The sequence below is a fragment of the Anolis sagrei genome, chromosome 2, assembly GCF_037176765.1.
Source record: "Anolis sagrei isolate rAnoSag1 chromosome 2, rAnoSag1.mat, whole genome shotgun sequence".
Lineage (NCBI taxonomy): Eukaryota > Metazoa > Chordata > Lepidosauria > Squamata > Dactyloidae > Anolis > Anolis sagrei.
The window spans coordinates 176449075-176468371 of record NC_090022.1 but is presented as its reverse complement, the minus strand read 5'-3'; the positions used below and the strand labels follow the sequence as shown (position 1 = coordinate 176468371).

At 44.8% G+C, this 19297-nt stretch overlaps 1 protein-coding gene across 1 annotated transcript in view; it reads right to left on the bottom strand.

Moving 5' to 3' along the window:
- L1CAM (L1 cell adhesion molecule) overlaps positions 1 to 19297 on the bottom strand; it is a 214721-nt gene that overhangs the window by 150384 nt on the left and 45040 nt on the right. The window contains exon 2 of the mRNA XM_067464195.1: positions 1818 to 2011. Coding sequence (XP_067320296.1) covers positions 1818 to 2011 — 194 coding nt within the window. The remainder of the gene's footprint in view (positions 1 to 1817; positions 2012 to 19297) is intronic.

Sequence of the window (19297 nt, the reverse complement as noted above, 5' to 3'; positions counted from 1 at the left end):
TGAGGCGAAGGCGAGGTGGAGGAGGTAGCCGGAAAGGAGGGGGCCGGTTAGACCCTTGGAGGAGGTGGCAGCGACATGCCAGCTCCCCTCTTTGTGCTGCTGCTGCTTCTTCTCTGTTGGGAGCAAGGCCATGGTGCGAAGTTATGCTAACCACCGCTGTGTGAGCAGGCCTGGGGCATTTACGGAGGTGCCTCAAGAGCATCCCTGTGCAAAATGCACTATACCGCAAATGCTTACTTTGCGTAGTGGTTGGGCCACCCCTGCTCAGAAAGATAGATAGATAGATAGATAGATAGATAGATAGATAGATAGATAACCTGTTTGATTGACTGGGTAGAAAAATAGTGACAGCCAGAGTGACAGGTTCTATTGGGGTTGTGCTGGTGCTTTTCCCTCTCTGTGGAACGACCTTTGACTTACCCATGGGTCATATCACAATCCATAATTTTGACCCCAAAATTGCTTCCGGGCTGAGAAAAGCAGTATACAAACATAGTAAATAAAATAAATAATTTCCCTTGACTTGTATACATGAGATCAACCGATACACGAGAAGGCATGATGCAACAGAAAGACACAACAGACAACTGTGACACTGGTAAGATTTGTAAAAGTAACACAATCAAAGTCCAAGCACATGAGGAGATTCCACCACAAGGAGAAACACACAACAAAAGAGTGAATCTGCACCAGATTCATTGACCCATTGACCAGATTTCAACCTGAACTTTAGAGTAGCTATCCAAGATGGTGGACTTGTTTTAGGGATAAGGCTCAATACTTTGCATAGGTCCTTTAATGTTTGGATTAACATCTGGAATGGATACTCCATATCAATGAATATTCATGGATAAGGGCCCCACCACCACAACTATACAAAACATTGTAAGGATGTTGTCGAAGGCTTCCATGGCTGGAATCACTGGGTTGTTGTAGTTTTTTTGGGCTATATGGCCATGTTCTAGAAGCATTCTCTCCTGACGTTTCACCTGCATCTATGGCAGACCTCCTCAGGGGTTGTGAGGGATACCTGCCATAGATTTATTTATTTCGGGTACTTCTACCCACCCTTCTCAACTCCCTAAGGGGGACGCAGGGCGGCTTCCAACCGGCATGCATTTGATGCCTACAATTCAACACAATAAAATACATAGTAACAATAATTAAATTAAATCATTACATTAATACAATAAAAACCCAGCCTGGTGGCCATCGTTTCACCAAGTCTGTAATTAATAAATTCATTCCGCTTTTCATAGTCCGTTTCCAAAGCTTTAGTCGTCATTATTCTTGTCAGTCTGCCAGATTACCCAAAGGCCTGGTCCCATATCCATGTTTGTAATTTCCTTCTGAAAGAGAGGAGGGATGACGATGATCTAATTTCCCCGGGGAGTGAATTCCACAGGTGGGGGGCCTCCACCGAGAAGGCCCTGTCCCTTGTCCTCGCCAATCTCATCTGTGACAAGGGTGGGGCCGAGAGCAGAGCCCCTCCAGAAGATCTTAAATTACTAGGCGGGACATAGAAGGAGATATGTTCAGAGAGGTACGCTGGGCCGGTGCCGTATAGGGTTTTATAGGTCAAGACCAGCACTTTGAATTGTGCTCGGAACTGAATCGGCAGCCAGTGGAAATGCAGGTGAAACGTCAGGAGGGAATGCTTCTAGAACATGGCCATATAGCCCAAAAAACCTACAACAACCTATTGTAAGGATTTATTCCCACATGTGGAAACACACTCATCCATCAATGCTTACAGATCCACACCACCCATTTCAAACCCCATGGAAAGGAAACATACTAAAGCCTTTGCTACTCACAGCCTTCGGGAAACTCGATGGATGCTGCTGGATCCGAGAGAAGCAGGAGGACCAATGGCCAGAGCATCAGCAAATAGGCCGGCGTGGAGGCCATCTTCCCTGGCACCTTGGGCCAGGGCCGCTCACCAAACCAGGGCAGTGGCACGGCAAAGGAGGAGCAAGCCGCATGCAAACCCTGGTGTGCAATTTGTGGCAGTAGGTTGATGATAGAAAGAGAGAGAGAGAGAAAGAGACCATTAGCAAAGGGAAAAAACACCCTATAATCCATTGTGTAATTGTGATTCCTCCCTTCCCCCACAAAACATCCCTTCCCCAAGGACTACGGCACAGAGAGCATAAAAAGGAACTGGAGACAAGGGCGAGTTAATGAAGCCCTGCATTTATTTATTTCCCTCATCCTTCACGCCAACTTGTTGGAGGCGTGTCTGTGCGTACAAGTGGGGAGCAGCAGGTTCGCCCTTCCCAGTCCTCGCCCCCATCACCCCAAAAGGCTGGCAAACCAAAAAAAAAGGAAACAAGAGAAACAACGGAGATTCATGCAAACACACACAGAGACATGGCCTAGGGAGAATGTTCACCCTGCAGTGCAGTTTTCCAGGGCAGAAAAAATGGGGAGGGGTCCTTTTGTTCCAAATGGGAGGATGGGTGACAGGAAGGCAGGGTCGGGTGGGGGTAGGTTTAGGGGGAGTGTGGTTGGAAAAGGGGGGGAGAGAGAGAAGAGTCGGCAAGGAGACGGATGGAAAAGAACAGTGGCTTGATGGATGGAGATACTGCAAAGTATAAAGGCTGGGAGAATTGAGAGAGAAGAAAGAGAGAGCCTGATAAGATGGAGTGTGGAAAAAAAAGGAGGAATTATGTGAAGAGGGGGGAAAAGGCTTGAATATACGTATAAATTGAAAGATAATGCAGATAAGGAGAAAAGCAAGGTTTTAACATTTCCCACTTCTTATCAGCCCGTTTTCCATCTTCATCTATCTCTCCCTGCACAGACGTCCCGCAGCAGATATTTCAGATGAAATGAGAGGCTTTGGTTTGGCTTGAAAGGCAACCCTATGCATTACAATAGAAGGCTATCGTCTTTTCCGCACTTTCATAGATCAAGCAGTGGTATAAAGCCTCACTATGCAGGAATGCCAGATTGAGAAATACCGAGGGATGATTTTGCACTGCTGCTTTGTCCTTTAAGCAAGTCCAATCTAATGCCACATTCAAGGAATCCCAAGCTGGTGTGTGCATATGTCTGTGTGTCCTGCGCAAGCTGTTCTTACAGCAAACCCACTCTGTCTTGAGGATGAAGCAGCCAAGCACAGAGTCTTGCAGTATTGGCAAGTGGTTCCAATGGCAATGAGACAGGGAATCCAAGTTTTAGGCCAAACGTTTAAAGAACTTTCAAAGCTATTGGCACCTTTAAATTTTGAGTGAAAGCCTGGAACAGATTCACACACACCATCTAAATGTGAACCACCGATTTTCCCTAAGTTCACGACATTTGCCTGAGATAAATCAGCTCAAGGGCCAGTGCGGTGTAGCAGCATGGTATAATAATAATAATAATAATAATAATAATAACTCTGAAAAAGGAGACGGAGGGCCTGATTCTGGCAGGCCAAGAACAAGCCATTAGAATCAATGCCATCAAAGCCAGAATTGAAAAGTTGACAACAGATCCCAAATGTAGACTGCAAGGAAGCAGATGAAACAATAGATCACATCCTCAGCTGCTGCAAGAAGATCGCGCAGACAGACTACAAGCAGAGGCATAACATCGTTGCTCAGATGATTCACTGGAACTTGTGCCACAAATGCCATCTGCCTGCAACAAAGAACTAGTGGGATCACAAGCCGGAAAAAGTTACAGAGAATGAACACGCCAAACTCCTCTGTGACTTCAGGATTCAGATAGACAGAGTTTTGGAGCATAATACTCCTGACCTCACGATCGTGTTAAAAAAATTAAGTATGAATCGTCAATGTCACAATCCCAGGTGACAGCAGGATTGAAGGGAAGCAAATGAAAAAGCTGACACGATATGAGGATTTAAAGATCGAACTGCAAAGACTCTGGCACAAACCAGTAAAGGTGGTCCCAGTGGTGATTGGCACACTGGGTGCAGTGCCTAAAGACCTTGGCCTGCACTTAAACACAATCGGCACTGACAAAATTACCTTCTGCCAGCTGCAGAAGGCCACCTTACTGGGATCTGCACGCATTATTTGCCGATACGTGTGATCCAATTCAACAGTCAGCAGAGTGTCTGCTGTGGACTCATCTTGTTGTGTTTCAAATAATAATAATAATAATAATAATAATAATAACCACAACAACAACAACAACAACAACAACAACTTTATTTATATTCCGCTCTATCTCCCCCAAAGGGACGCAGAACGGATTCCAAACATAAAAGGCAAACATTCAGTGCCTGAATACAACAACAATGCATCCATACTAACAAAATTTAAAGAACCCAACATATAAATACGAATTACAACTTAACAAACTAAAATTAAATAAAAAAGCACAACCTGTTATAACAGACATAAGACAAAACATCAAACACCAAATGGAAACAATAATTTCCCATTTCTTTTGGGCAGATCTATTAATCATTGCTCAAGATATCTATTGAGCTGGTGAGATGAGCAGGACATGGATACGGATGGCAACTATTAATCAGAGGTATAATGGTAATATTACCAACGGCTATTCCTCCTCCTCGTAAGCCAATGAGCAAAGGTATGTCTTCAGCTGTTTTTTGAAAGCGGGAAGGGAGGGGGGCATCTTTAACTCCTTTGGAAGAGAGTTCCAGAGGTGGGGGGCAGCCACGGAGAAGGCCCTTTCTCTCGTTCCCACCAGCCATGCTTGGGACGAGGGTGGAGCTGAGAGGAGGACCTCCTCCGATGACTGCAGTGTCCGAGTGGATCTGGAGAGGGAGATGTGGTTTGTCAAATAGTCTGGACCTAAGCATCAAACCATGACTTTGGAAAGAAGGGTTTAATTCTCCTCTCAATCATGGAAACCCATTGGGTGACCTTCCATGAATCACACACTCTCTGCCAAGGAAGACCCAGAAAAACCCACACACTCTGACTCAGAAATGACTGGAAGGCACACGACAACAAAAAGTCAGCTGTGCTTGTGATCCAGCAAGTCAGACACACACCTCTCTGATATTTATGATCCACCTCCTTGTTTTGCTGCTGTATGGGACTGAACAAAGGAAAGCTGTTGAGCACTTGATGGGATACCTCTAGGGCAGGAAGAAAACATCCCCTTATTGATTTCATGGCCTTCCCCCAAACAAATTTGCATGATCATCCCATTCTGCCCTTGTCTTAGATAGTATGACTTCTGTTTTTGTTTCTCCCTCGCACAGGGAAATTCATGTGCATCGTGCATAATGTAAGCAATTTTATACATCATTTCCCCACATGAATAAGGCACATTAGTGTGCATTTCTCAGCTCTACACATTTTTAAGCATTAGCATTTTTGGAAATATATGGTGATACCTTGAGTTAAGAGTTTAATTTGTTCTGTGTCCAAGCTCTTAACACAAATTGCTCTTATCTCAAAGCAAATTTCAAATTGAAATTAATCTGTTCCAGCCCCCTTTTTTACATTTTTAAATACGAAAAAGTACTTTATAAATAACAATATATACATGCACATTCATATGGAGCAATACAAAAGAAAGATCAACTTTAAAATGGTAGAATGACGTGGATAAAAAGCACAAAGCAAAGAGGCAGAAGCATCATTTTCTTCTTCCTGTACTCATTCCAGCCTCCCTCCCTCTCTAGCTCTCTCTTCCTCTTTCTCTCCTTGAAGCCAAACATACCATGAATAACAACCACACAAAATCAACTAACCCAAAGTTCCTAAAAGAGGACAAGAGCAAAGTGGACAGCAATCTACCAAAGTAGACAAGAGCTGCATATTTTACAGCCCTAAAGCCCTGTACTCTCACACTAGCACTCCTCTGGTGCTAGCTCTTAACTCAAAATGCTTCTCTTATGTCAAAGCAAAATCTGGCTCTTAACCAAAATGTTCTTAAGTTGGGATGCTCTTAAGTCAAGGCTCCATGTTTGAAATGTAATGTGACTCTGGGATCAAGGGTGCCTTTCATTTCATGAAGAGTACCAGGGGGTGTGACATTAAGAAATTCCTCTCAAACCACAAAAGAAACATCCAATATGTTTCTGCAATGGGCTGGATGGGTCATAATTTCTGTAAACCTGGTCTAATGCTACCTAGTAAATCCATGTCCAAAACAAAAATTCAGACCCAAGATTTTCCACATTGGCGTTCCTGCTCTTGAGGCTCAGGCGTCAGCGGTGGCCGGGAGGGCCTTTGCACAATTAAGACTTGTGCGCCAACTGCGACCATACCTCGCGAAGTCGGATCTGGCCAGGGTGGTTCATGCCTTAGTCACCTCCAGATTGGACTACTGTAATGCGCTCTACGTGGGGCTGCCCTTGAAAACGGCTCGGAAATTTCAGTTGGTCCAACAGGCGGCGGCCAGGTTGTTAATTGGTGCTCCTTACAGGGAGCGGTCAACCCTCCTGTTTAAGGAGCTCCGTTGGCTGCCATTCATTTACCGGGCCCAATTCAAGGTGCAGGTTCTTACCTACAAAGCCCTGAACAGTTTGGGACCTGCCAACCTGCGTGACTGCATTTCTGTGTACAAACCCACACGATCTCTTCGATCATCTGGAGAGGCCCTACTCGCGCTCCCACCTGCATCGCAAGCGCGTTTGGTGGGGATGAGAGAGAGGGCCTTCTTGGTGGTGGCCCCTCGACTCTGGAACTCGCTTCCTAAGGACATCAGGCATGTCCAACCTCTGGCAGTCTTCAGGAGGAGCTTGAAAACGTGGTTGTTCCAATGTGCCTTCCCAGAATAATGAACCCTTAACATTATGTCCTCCAAAAGCACGCTCTCTACGTGGGGTTGCCTCTGAAGACTGCCCGGAAGCTGCAGCTAGTCCAACGCTCGGCAGCCAGACTACTAACGGGTGCTGGGTACAGGGAGCACACTACTCCGCTGTTACACCAGCTCCATGGCTGCCATTTAGCTTCCGAGCACAATTCAAAGTGCTGGTGTTAACCTATAAAGCCCTAAACGACTCCGGCCCTGTTTACCTCTCCGAACGTATTCTCCCCTATGAACCATCAAGATTATTAAGATCGTCTGGAGAGGCCCTGCTCTCGGTCCCACCAGCCTCACAAGCGCGTCTGGTGGGGACGAGGGACAGGGCCTTCTCGGTGGTGGCCCTGGAATTCTCTCCCACTGGAGATCAGAACCGCCCCTTCTATCCTGACATTCAGGAAACAGGTGAAGACGTGGTTATGGAGACAGGCATTCGATGAGTGAGCCAACACCCTGAGATATGGATGGAAGAGGATGTATAATCGATTTTAGTATGACGACCGACCATTGTAGTTTTGAATATATTTGTTGTTTTAATGCGTTATTGTAATATGAATTATGTTGTTTTACTGACTGTATGTGATTTTATGGTTGGAAACCGGTCTGAGTCCCTCAAAGAGGTGAGAAGGTCGGTATATAAAACTTTTAAATAAATAATAAAATAATAAATAATTATTATTATTAACAAGGAAGCTACATCAAATTTATTTGTAATTTCAGGGCAATCCATGGTGGTGCCCCTGGTCATTTCAATGCATCATATAAATGAATTCTTTCCTTTGGGAAAAAGCATGCTCTTGAGAAAATGGCTGTGATGAAACGAAAGATTGCCATTCCCCCGTTTTCACCCAATGGTGCTGCTATTTGCTAGCTCGAATCTTGCTCTTTTGACTGATATAAGGAACTCCTGTGGGGCTAGCATCAATAACAGGGAATGGCAATTTTTAGTTTCATTGCAGCCATGTTCTCAACAGCATGCCTGTTCCCAAAGGCAAAAATTCATTTATATGGATGGAAGCAAAGGGGTGTATTCAGAAGCACTGTTGAAACCAGACTTTTAACTATTCAACTTTCTTGCTTCCCATGAAATTTCAGAAGATGACACAATTGCAGCTTTCCTTTTCCCTTCTCATTCCCTTTTGTGTCATGTATTTTTGGGTTATAACCATGACAGAAAGAACATCTTAACTTTTGAAACTGTTACTAATAATTGGAAATGACTGGAGGGCACACAACAACAAAACGATGCACAAGCTGCTCTGAGAACCTTTCCAATGTTTTCGATCTAATTATCTTTGCAGTTGAGAAGGAAGCCTGTGCCACTTTCCTTAGCCACATCCTGGGTTGACTTTCACATTGGAATGTCCTTCCCTTAGGGAATTCAAAGTTGTACAGGGAGCCTTCAATACGCTTCCCACTAGAGACATTTACTCCAAAAACATGGAGAGCAGCTAACTAAGAGGGAAGAGGGTCATACCTCAAAAATAAGGTAAAGGTTTCCCCTTGACATTAATTCCAGTCGTGTGCTCACCTCCATTTCTAAACCGAAGAGCCGGCATTGTCCATAGACACCCCCAAAGTCATGTGGCCAGCATGACTGCATGAAACGCTGTTACTTATTTATTTATTTAAAGCATTTATATTCCGCCCTTCTCACCCCAAGGGGACTCAGGGCGGAGCACAACATATTAGACCATACATATACAAAAGCATTAAAATCACGTATCTCGACTTTAAAATCCACTAGTTAAAACTGTCTCAACAACCATATTAAATTTGATAGGCATACTAAGAGTGATTGACAACTGGAAAATAGAGGGAAAAACCGTGGAGGCCGTGACAGACTTTGTATTTCTAGGTGCAAAGATTACTGCAGATGCAGACTGTAGCCAGGAAATCAGAAGACGCTTACTTCTTGGGAGGAGAGCAATGTCCAGTCTCCATAAAATAGTGAAGAGTAGAGACATCAGACTGGCAACAAAGATCCGCCTAGTCAAAGCCATGGTATTCCCTGTAGTCACCTACGGATGTGAGAGCTGGACCTTGGGGAAGGCTGAGCGGAGGAGGATCGATGCTTTTGAGCTGTGGTGCTGGAGGAAAGTGCTGAGAGTGCCTTGGACTGCGAGAAGATCCAACCAGTCCATCCTCCAGGAAATAAAGCCCGACTGCTCACTGGAGGGAAAGATACTAGAGACAAAGTTGAAGTACTTTGGCCACATCATGAGGAGACAGGAAAGCCTAGAGAAGACAATTATGCTGGGGAAAGTGGAAGGCAAAAGGAAGAGGGGCCGACCAAGGGCAAGATGGATGGATGGCATCCTTGAAGCGACAGGACTGACCTTGAGGGAGCTGGGGGTGGTAACGGCCGACAGGGAGCTCTGGCGTAGGCTGGTCCATGAGGTCACGAAGAGTCGGAGACGACTGAACGAATGAACAACAACAACTAAGAGTTCCTATTGCTGCCTCATTGCACAGTCCCAAAGGCGGTTCCTATTGATCTACTCACATTTGCATGTTTTCAAACTGCTAGGTTGGCAGAAGCTGGGGCTAACAACTGGAGCTCAAGCTGCTCCCGGGATTCGAACCTCCAACCTTTTGGTTAGCAGGTTCAGCTTGCACCACTACAGGCTCCTAAATCTGTTTCCACTTGTATGACTTTTTAGCCTCCATAATTGGTTGTGTCCGCCCCATACATGGCACATTTAAGTCCACATTAGTAAGTTTACCCCTAAAAACAATTCAACGTGGTAAGGCAGACATGATCATCTTTAGAGGCTCTGGAACCCCATTTTCTACCTCTAGAAAACCACTGTTTGGTGGGAGAGGATAGCAATTCATGCTATCCTCTCCCACCAAACAACAAAAGTCCACTTCTATTTTTACTCCCCCTATTATTTATTTATTTTTAAAGCAAGGCTTATGCAAAAGAGACAACTACATACTATGGCTTGAAGAAGAAACAGATTTTCTGTAGTATAAGATGTGTGCTTTCAAGTCATTTTCAACCTATGGCAAGATTTCTTCAGAAGGGATTTCTTCAGAGGGGTTTCCTCTTCAGAGGGGTTTCCAAGTCTCCACAGTTATAGTCCAGTGCTCAAAACACTACATCACACTGGCTCCCCCTACATATTTTACACATTTTAACCTACTTTTTACATAGTCTCTCCTGACCTACATATTTTAACCTAATTTTTAAAATCTATTTCATAGCCTGCTCTTCTCCCGATACAAGACACAAAGCATCTTACAGTATAAGTTAAGATGAAATATACAGGCAGTTCACAAGATAGGTTCTGTAGGTTTTTTCTTAAGTTGAATTTGTATGTAAATCAGAACAGGTACATTTTTAAAGTGTAATTCCAGCGAAATATATATAATCATCATCATAGGCTATCTCTTGTGGCCGAGTATGATTGCCTTCCAAGTGTAGGGTCTTGATGGTGGGTATATAGGTGACTGTAGAGACCTACTTTTGATCTGTGTGTGTGTGTGTGTGTGTGTGTGTGCTGATGACAACATCATCTGTGCACATTCAGAAGACCTACAAGCCACTCTAACATGTTTGCAGAAGCATACGAGAAGCTTGGCCTGTCATTAAATGAGAAAACCAAAGTGCTCTTCCAGCAGTCACCGGTCAATCCCTCTCCAATGCCAGAAATACAGCTTAATGGTGCAACATTAGAAAATGTTGACCATTTCTGCTACCTTAGCAGCCACCTCTCCATAAAAGTCAACATTGACAACGAAATTCAACACTGCCTGAGCTCTGCGAGTGCAGAATTTTTCCAAATGAAGCAGAGAGTGTTTGAGGACCGGGACATCCGTAGGGATACCAAGGTGCTTTTGTCTTCCCAACCCTGCTATACGCCTGTGAGATGTGGACTACACCACCAAGACGTGGTCTACAGGCGTCACATGCAACTCCTGGAACGATTCCATCAGTGCTACCTCCGGAAAATCCTGCAAATCTCTTGGGAAGACAGGCGGACAAATGTCAGTGTGCTGGATGAAGCAAAGACCACCAGCATTGAAGCAATGGTCCTCCGCCATCAGCTCCGCTGGACCGGACACGTTGTCCGGATGCCCGATCACCATCTCCCAAAGCAGTTGCTCTACTCCAAACTCAAGAACGGAAAACGAAATGCTGGAGGGCAGGAAAAGTGATTTAAAGATGGGCTCAAAGTCAACCTCAAAAACTCTGGCAAAGACACTGAGAACTGGGAAGCTCTGGCCCTTGAGCGCTCCAGTTGGTGGTCAGCTGTGACCAGCAGTGCTGCAGAATTTGAAGAGGCACAAATGGAGGGCGAAAGAGAGAAACGTGCCAAGAGGAAGGCGCGTCAAGCCAAGCCCGACCAGGACCACCTTCCACCTGGAAACCGACGGCCTCACTGCAGGAGAAGATGCAGATCAAGAATACGGCCCCACAGCCACCTACGGATCCACCCCCAGATACAACTCTTGGAGGACCATCATCCTCGGACTACGAGGGATCGCCTAAGTAAGTAAAATAAGTGAGTGTATTAGAGTTGTGCGCTGAATTCATCCCTACCGTTTCTACCATTTCTTTTGTGTCTTTCATTTCTTTGGGAGCCTGAAACAGGAAGCACTCTCCACGCACAAAAAACTTGCCTCCTTGTATTGGAAGGGGAGTGTGTGTGTGTGGTGGGGTGTGCAGGCAGACCCAGAGTGCACCTGAAGCTGAGTGCTTCTTTCCATGCCTACCCGCATGCCCTGCCATACACTCACTCTCTTTCGAAGGAGAGTGCATTCATGGCACGCAGTGCACGCAGGCCATGCATGCACTTGCAAAAGCCTTCAGCCAAGCATTTCTTACTCTAGAGTAGAAACAACAGGGGCTCGGTAAGAAGAACGGAAGTGCATGCCAGGAAGGGAAGCCAGTGGGTGGGAAGCCCCCTCCCCCAATGGTCCAATTTTTGGGTCCCCAACCAAAAACAACCCTCCTGATTTTGGGAGGCTCACAAAAAATGGTTTGGGGCCTTCAACAAAAGCCAGGACATGAAACGGGGCAAGGTTTACCCTGAAAGTACAACACTAATACATATACAATATGGAAGGGTTAACACCTCTGTGGTGTTTGTTTTACTGTCTATGCTCCTGTTCAGAATATTATACCTCCCTTTCTGTCCCTGTGACAACTCGATTTTGAAAAATGTGGCTTGTTGTGGAATAAGGATTGCTGATAAAGCTTCAGTGGAGACACCTTTTTCCCCCATGATAATAACTCTTCAAGGAGTTAATTTCCCTTTTTAGGGGTAGATTTCTCTCACTTCCTGTTGTCTCACTCCCATTTTTCACTATGAGTGGTTTGTAACAACAACAACAACAACAACAACAACAATACAAATACTCTGGCACCGTGCTAGCACGGCAGTGCCAGGAGTTTTGAATTCCTTTTCTTGCACTGCTAGTTTGCATTAATCTATTTAAGCCATGCATTTTGCAATAAGGTAGCTTCCCTCAGGTTGCAATCATAGGGCCAACAACTTGGCAATAATCGTTAGAACCTTTAGACCCGCCCCTTTTCCCAGGGTTTTTGGAGGGAAAGGAGGACCTTTGTTTAGTCTCACTGTTTGAAGCCTAACAGCAGGACGTGTGGGATTCTCTTTCCCACCTGCACAAAAGCTTCACTTCTCACAGCTCTGCTGGGGGAGTAAAAGGATAGTTCCACAGCTTTTGCTAGGGGGTTAAAGAAATAGTTCCTACAGCCTTTGTGGAGAAACTAAAGGACACCTTTCAGCTTGGCAGATCTACAGGAACCTTGCCTGGTAAGGGACCACTCGGGCTATCCATAAAGCAGCTTGGAGCTGGGAGTAGGGGCCTCACGCCAGCAAGGTAAAGAGAGATTGCCCAGGGAGAGGTCAAAGGATTTCCCTAAGGAAGAAAGGAACAGTTTACCACCAGTTGCCTGTCCCTTGTTGGCAGATTGAGGAAGCTACCGGCTTTCCAAGGTTATAAAGTGTTTAATTCATTTGTTTGAAGATTTGAGCCCAAATAAAGAACTTTGTTGAACTTATCTTGAGCCTCAATAGAACTTTGTGTTGGGAAATCTAAAGGGCCCTTCAGCTGAGGCACCCCAGTGTCCCATTGGGCATACAGACAGCACATCCTGTAAACAGACATTATTTTCGTGCGACAGCACAGACACAAACCAGTAAAGGTGGTCCCAGTGGTGATCGGCACACTGGGTGCAGTGCCTAAAGACCTTGGCCTGCACTTAAACACAACTGGCGCTGACAAACTTACCATCTGCCAGCTGCAGAAGGCCGCCTTACTGGGATCTGCACACATTATTTGGCGATACATCACACAGTCCTAGACACTTGGGAAGTGTCCGACGTGTGATCCAATTCAACAGCCAGCAGAGTGTCTGCTGTGGATTCATTTTGTTGTATTTCAAATAATAATAATAATAATCATCATCATCATCATCATCATCATCGTTATTTATACCCCGCCACCATCTCCCCAGAGGCACTTGGAGTGGCTTACATGAGGCCAAGCCTGGTAATACATTATAGCAAAATAAATACAAAACGGCAAAAAATAATATCACAATAAAATAAGTAAAGCATACAAGTAAAATAAAACAGTGCAAATAACAAAGTGAAAAATCAAGCACAGTGGGCAGGCCAAATGTACGACATAAAATGATAAAACTCTGGATGAGATAACAATGAAAAAAGCATATTTGTAAGGGAGGAGCTCATAGGGGACTGAATAGTGGAATCAGGCCTTCATTAAGGTGGGGGAAAGTGCAAAATGAGGACATCATTGTGGGAGAAACAACAGGAAAGAAATATATGGTAAGGTTTGTAAGTCGGATGTTTGTAACTTAGGGACTTCCTGTAGTAAAAATAAGGCATAATACAATAACAAAAGCTACGACTATTCCAGGAACCATGAAATTGTGGAGGGGCGGTAGCATGGGTTACAGGTCACCAAAAGTCTCTGGGGTTATGGGCTTCTTGAATATGTCACTATTGATCTCATGCTATTAGAGAAGATTCCGATCACACAGGATGTGCCCCAGGGACACGATCGGACTGTGTGAGGCCTTGTGCTCAAATACCTCCAGCACAGCAACATCACTATCTTCTGAATCTAACCATCTTGAAGCATACAAAGACTGCCCTCAGGCCATACTGCAGATCAACTGGGAGTGTTTAGTTTCCCAGTGCTACTCTTCGGGCTATGGTGTGCCCCGCTATTCTAGGAACTAACCAAATTTTCCAAGTGGTTTTGTTCATCCCTAGTAAAGACCGATGCCAACCTGCTCCAGTGGACATGAGGCCATTAGCTATGCCAGATACATCTTATCATCTTGCCAAGTGGATTCATTTCTTCACTTCTACACCAAGGATGATCAGATGAAGACGGGTGGGGAAATTTTCCTCCTCGCTTTGAAAATCAAGACAGATGACCAGCCTTCAAAATATTTACAAACAGCCCACAGTAAAGTGCAGCCTGCTAAGAAGCTGGGATTTGGAATAGCAATGTTCAAATCCACATTGAGCCAGGAAACGCACTGGTTGACTTCAGTCTCATTATTTATTTATTTTTGATTCCACCTTTCTTCTGATATAGGGATTCAAGGTGGGTCTGTCTAACCTTCACAAGTTTGTTGTATGGTTAAAATGGCACAAAGAAACTCTACCTTGAACTCTCTGGCATGGAGGAAAGGTGAAAAATAATTGCAATGGAAAGACATTCACATTACTAACAAATGTGCACATATGTGTTTTCAATTGGTCACTTTGACTTATGGCAACCTCATTGGGTTTTCCTAAACAAGGAATACTCAGAGATGGTTTTGCCAATTTCTTACTCTGGAATATAGCATACTGGCACTTGGTATTCATGGGCAGTCTCCCATCCAAGTACTAATCAGAGTTGACTCTGGTTAACCATATAATCTGAGATTGCTGCTACCCCTCAACATTTGTCCTTAGAGTATACCTGCTCCTCTCCTATATGAAGACCTTTCTTGACCTCATGTCCAAAGAGTTTCTCCTTTACAATCTGCTCCATCCCTATCTCACCCAGTGATTTTAGTTTCTTAGATTTAGTATTTTATTCTGTACATGCGGCCCGCTCACTGTCACTGTCACAATCACTGTATTATGATTGATTTTAATTTGATATTGTTTGCTGTATTTTTATGTTTTATGTAATTTATTAAGTTATTGTGTGTGTTTTGAATTTATTTATTGTATTGTGTTGTTGGGCTTGGCCTCATGTAAGCCACCCTGAGTCCCCATCGATGAGATGGAGGGGGGAGGTATAAATAACGTTTATTATGTTTATTATATTGACTATGCTTAGCTTCCAAGATCAGGCACCTTTAGGGCACTTAGGTCCCTTAACTAATACTTTACCACTTGCTAAATTAGTAAGAACATCAGCCCTAGCCTTGTCTTACTCAACTGCAGAGTATGCCTGCCCTGTTTGGCATAAGTCTGCCCATGCAAAGCAGGTGAACATAGCATTCAATAAAACATGCAGAATAATCACTGGATGTCTTAAACCTACACCTGTTGATAAACTGTACAAGCTAGCTGGCATTGCCCCCCCCCCCCCCGCCCCAATGTACGACTACCAGCCTCCTCCCAATAGACTCAAATCAAGGAAAATCTTTATGAGAACTACCACTCCTCTTGGCGTCCCTCCAGCAACAGCAAGGGTATCCCTCTGGGCAGCTAGACCAGGAAATCCCAACTGGATGGCCCTCCGCGAGGGTCTTCCTCCAGGGGCAAACCAAGAATGGGCAACCTGGAAGTCCCTGAATAGACTCAGAAGCGGAGTGGGCAAATCAAAAGACAACCTGGCAAAATGGCACTACCTAAAACAGTGGTTCTCAACCTGTGGTTCCCCAGGTGTTTTGGCCTACAACTCCCAGAAATCCCAGCCAGTTTACCAGCTGTTATAAGATTTCTGAAAGTTGAAGGCCAAAACATCTGGTGACCCACAGGTTGAGAACCACTGACGTAAAACAATCCCACACCTTGTGTGACCGTGGAGCAGAACCGACATCTCCACATGTGTATGCAGGGGCAGCTCAACCCATTACGCAAAGTAAGCATTTGCAGTATAGTTGATTTTGCCCAGGGGCGCTCTTGAGGCACTCTCGGGGGAAAATAGACCTTGACATATGTGAGTTGTAGTTACTGGGATGTATAGATCACCTACAATCAAAGAGCATTCTGAACTCCACCAATGATGGAATCAGAGGCGGCCCTAGGTAATTTTCAATGGTAAGCAAACAGTATTTTGGCGCCCCCCCCCCCCACCAATTATTGATATATATTTTCTGTTCGTCGTGGGAGTACTGTGTGCCATATTTGGTTCAATTCCAAATAGGTGAACTATACATCCCAGTAACTACAACTCACATATGTCAAGGTCTATTTTCCCCCAAGAGTGCCTCAAGAGTGCCCCTGGGCACAATCAACTATACTGCAAATGCTTACTTTGCATTATAGGTTGCTGAGGCTCCCCCCGGACTGCTAGGGCTGTTGTGAGCTGAGGGAGCGCTCCTCAAGTGGTGGTCGAGGGGCATTTACAGAGGCGCCTCTGCGCCCCGGCAAAAAAAGTGTACTGCAACCACTTACTTTGCGTAATGGATGAGCCGCCCCTGGATGGATGGAATTGAACCAAATATGGCACACAGAACTCCCACGATGAACAGAAAATATATATCCGTGATTGGTTGGGGGGGGGGGGTGCCAAAATACTGTTTGCTTACCATTGAAAATTACCTAGGGCCGCCTCTGTCTGTATGCTTGTCCATTGTGCCCTGCCTTATGTACAGAGGAAGAATTGCTGGAGGCTAAAGACAATGCCTTTGCTGTTGCCTGTTTTTAGTGAAAAGATATTTAGCCGCCTGTGCTCCTTCTATTTTTATCAGTTTTATACTAATTTATGCAATGCTTTTGATACGAAATAAATAAATAAATAAATAACTTGAAAAAGCGGGGATGAAACTAACCCACCTTGTATACAAACCCGAGCATGGAAAGAAAACATGTTTTGAGTACAATCATCCTGCTAAGTCATCCAGGGGATTCTGGGAGTTGTAATCAAGAATAACCTACCCACCTCCAGTTCTGGGGTTGCAATTAGCCTGGATACCATGAATCCAGTAGGAAGCTACCATGCCTGGCCCCTACATTCCTCCACCGAGTCCCCCCTGACTGCGACCCCCTATTTCCCTCCGGTGTCTCCCGTCTTCCTCTATTCATCTGGCAATTACCAAGTGAGGGGCTTATGTTGTTAGCTCGGCAGGGGACCACGAACAGCAGCCGGGATGCAGATGGAGCCAAGGGGCAGCCACAGGGAACTGAATTATTTAAGAGGGCAGAGAGCAGGGAGGGGAGAGATGGCAACCTGTCAGCCACGACTTGCTTGGATTGGGGGGGGGAGGGGGGGGAACCCCCCACCGGGGACAGGCGATGATTCTGATTATGCTGCCACAGAAGGTCAAGGCAATGCAAATAAAAGAGGGGAAGGTTGGGAGGCAAGGCGGAATCACAAGCTCTAGAAAAAGGGGGTGGCTCTGATGGTTTGTCTTTTCAAAACACAGGAAAGGATCAGGTAAGGCTGTTTAGCCTAAAGAATTGAGGGCCATCCGGCACAGAGGCCTCTCCAAAGTTATCCATTTCTATTTTTATGCTTTTGATGTCAAAACACAACAATGGCTAAAGAATGTGAAACCTGCCTTCCCAGATTAGGACAAAAAAGGCATCCTGGTCTGAACACTCAGACACTAGAATCATAGAGTTGGAAGAGATCTCATGGGCCATCCAGTCCAACCCCCTACCAAGAAGCAGGAAAATCACATTCAAAGCACCCCTGACAGATGGCCATCCAGCCTCTGCTTAAAAGCCTCCAAAGGAGGAGCCTCCACCACACTCCGGGGCAGAGAGTTCCACTGCTCAACAGCTCTCACAGTTAGGAAGTTCTTCTTAATGTTCAGGTGGGATCTGAACATTACACAGCCTACTCACCCAGTGTTTTTGCTGCTTTTAATCTTTGCAACTCGCACTGTCCACCACTCAATGTGATTGTTTTTTATTTTATTTCCAAAAGTGGCAGGCCCAAACCCAGCACCTCAATCCGTGGGTGATACCAGATGAGAGACTCCCCCCTGGGCACACAGAAGACTGGGCGACTTTGAAGGCGCTGAACAGACTGCGCTCTGGCACCACGAGATGCAGAGCCAATCTTAAGAAATGGGGCTACAAAGTCGAATCCACGACATGCGAGTGCGGAGAAGAGCAAAACACTGACCACCTGCTGCAATGCACCCTGAGCCCTGCCACATGCACTATGGAGGACCTTCTTGCGGCAACACCAGAGGCACTCCAAGTGGCCAGATACTGGTCAAAGAACATTTAATCAGCTACCAAGTTTGCAAAATTTGTGGGTTTTTTATCTGTTTGTTTGTTTTGTTCTGTTAGAAATGTAATACAATGTTCTGGTTGCGGATGACACGATAAATAATAATTTTTATTTTTATTTTTTTGGTGATTCAATTACTGTGATCTTATATTGTTGGTGTGTTCATTTGTATTGTTTTCTGTATTTATTTTTTATTTTCACTATATTTTGCCATTTGTATTTTATGTTGTATATTTGCTCTGCTGTACTGTTAGGCTTGGCCTCATGTAAGCCGCCCCAAGTCCCCTTGGGGAGATGATGGAGGAGTATAAATAAATAATAATCTATATAAATAAAATGTAATGTTCGTTTGTGGGATTAACAGAATTTAAAAACCACTGGATGAATTGACATCAAATGTGGACACGACACCTAACAACCCAATGTATGTCCTTCACTCAAAAAATTGTTTTTGTCATTTGAGAGTTGGAGTTGCTGGGATTTACAGTTCACCTACAATCAGAGTATTCTGAACCCCACCAAAGATGGAATTGAACCAAACTTAGCACACAGCTGTCCCATGACCAACAGAAAATACTGGAAGGGTTTGGTGGGCAGTGTCCTTTGGTTTTGGAGTTGTAGTTCACCTACATCCAGAGAGCACTGTGGACTCAAACAATGATGGATCTGGAAAAAACTCTACACCTGGGGTCCTCAAACTTTTTAAACAGAGGGCCAGGTCACAGTCTTTCAAACTGTTGGACGGCCGGATTATAATTTGTAAAAAACATGAATTCCTATGCACACTGCACATATCTTATTTGTAGTGCAAAAAAAACCACTATAAACAATACAATAATTAAAATGACAAACAATCTAAACAAATATAAACTTAATAGTATTTCAATGGGAAGTGTGGGCCTGCTTTTGGCTGATGAGATAGGGTTGTTGTTGTGTGCTTTCAAGTCGTTTCAGACTTAGGTTGACCCCGTGTGAGGGCCGGGTAAATGACCTTGGAGGGCCACATCCGGCCCCTGGGCCTTACTTTGAGGACGCCTGCTCTACACGAATACTCAATATGCCCAAATGTGAACACTGCTGGTGTTTGGAGAAAATAAAATCTTGACATTTGGGAGTTGTAGTTGCTGGGATT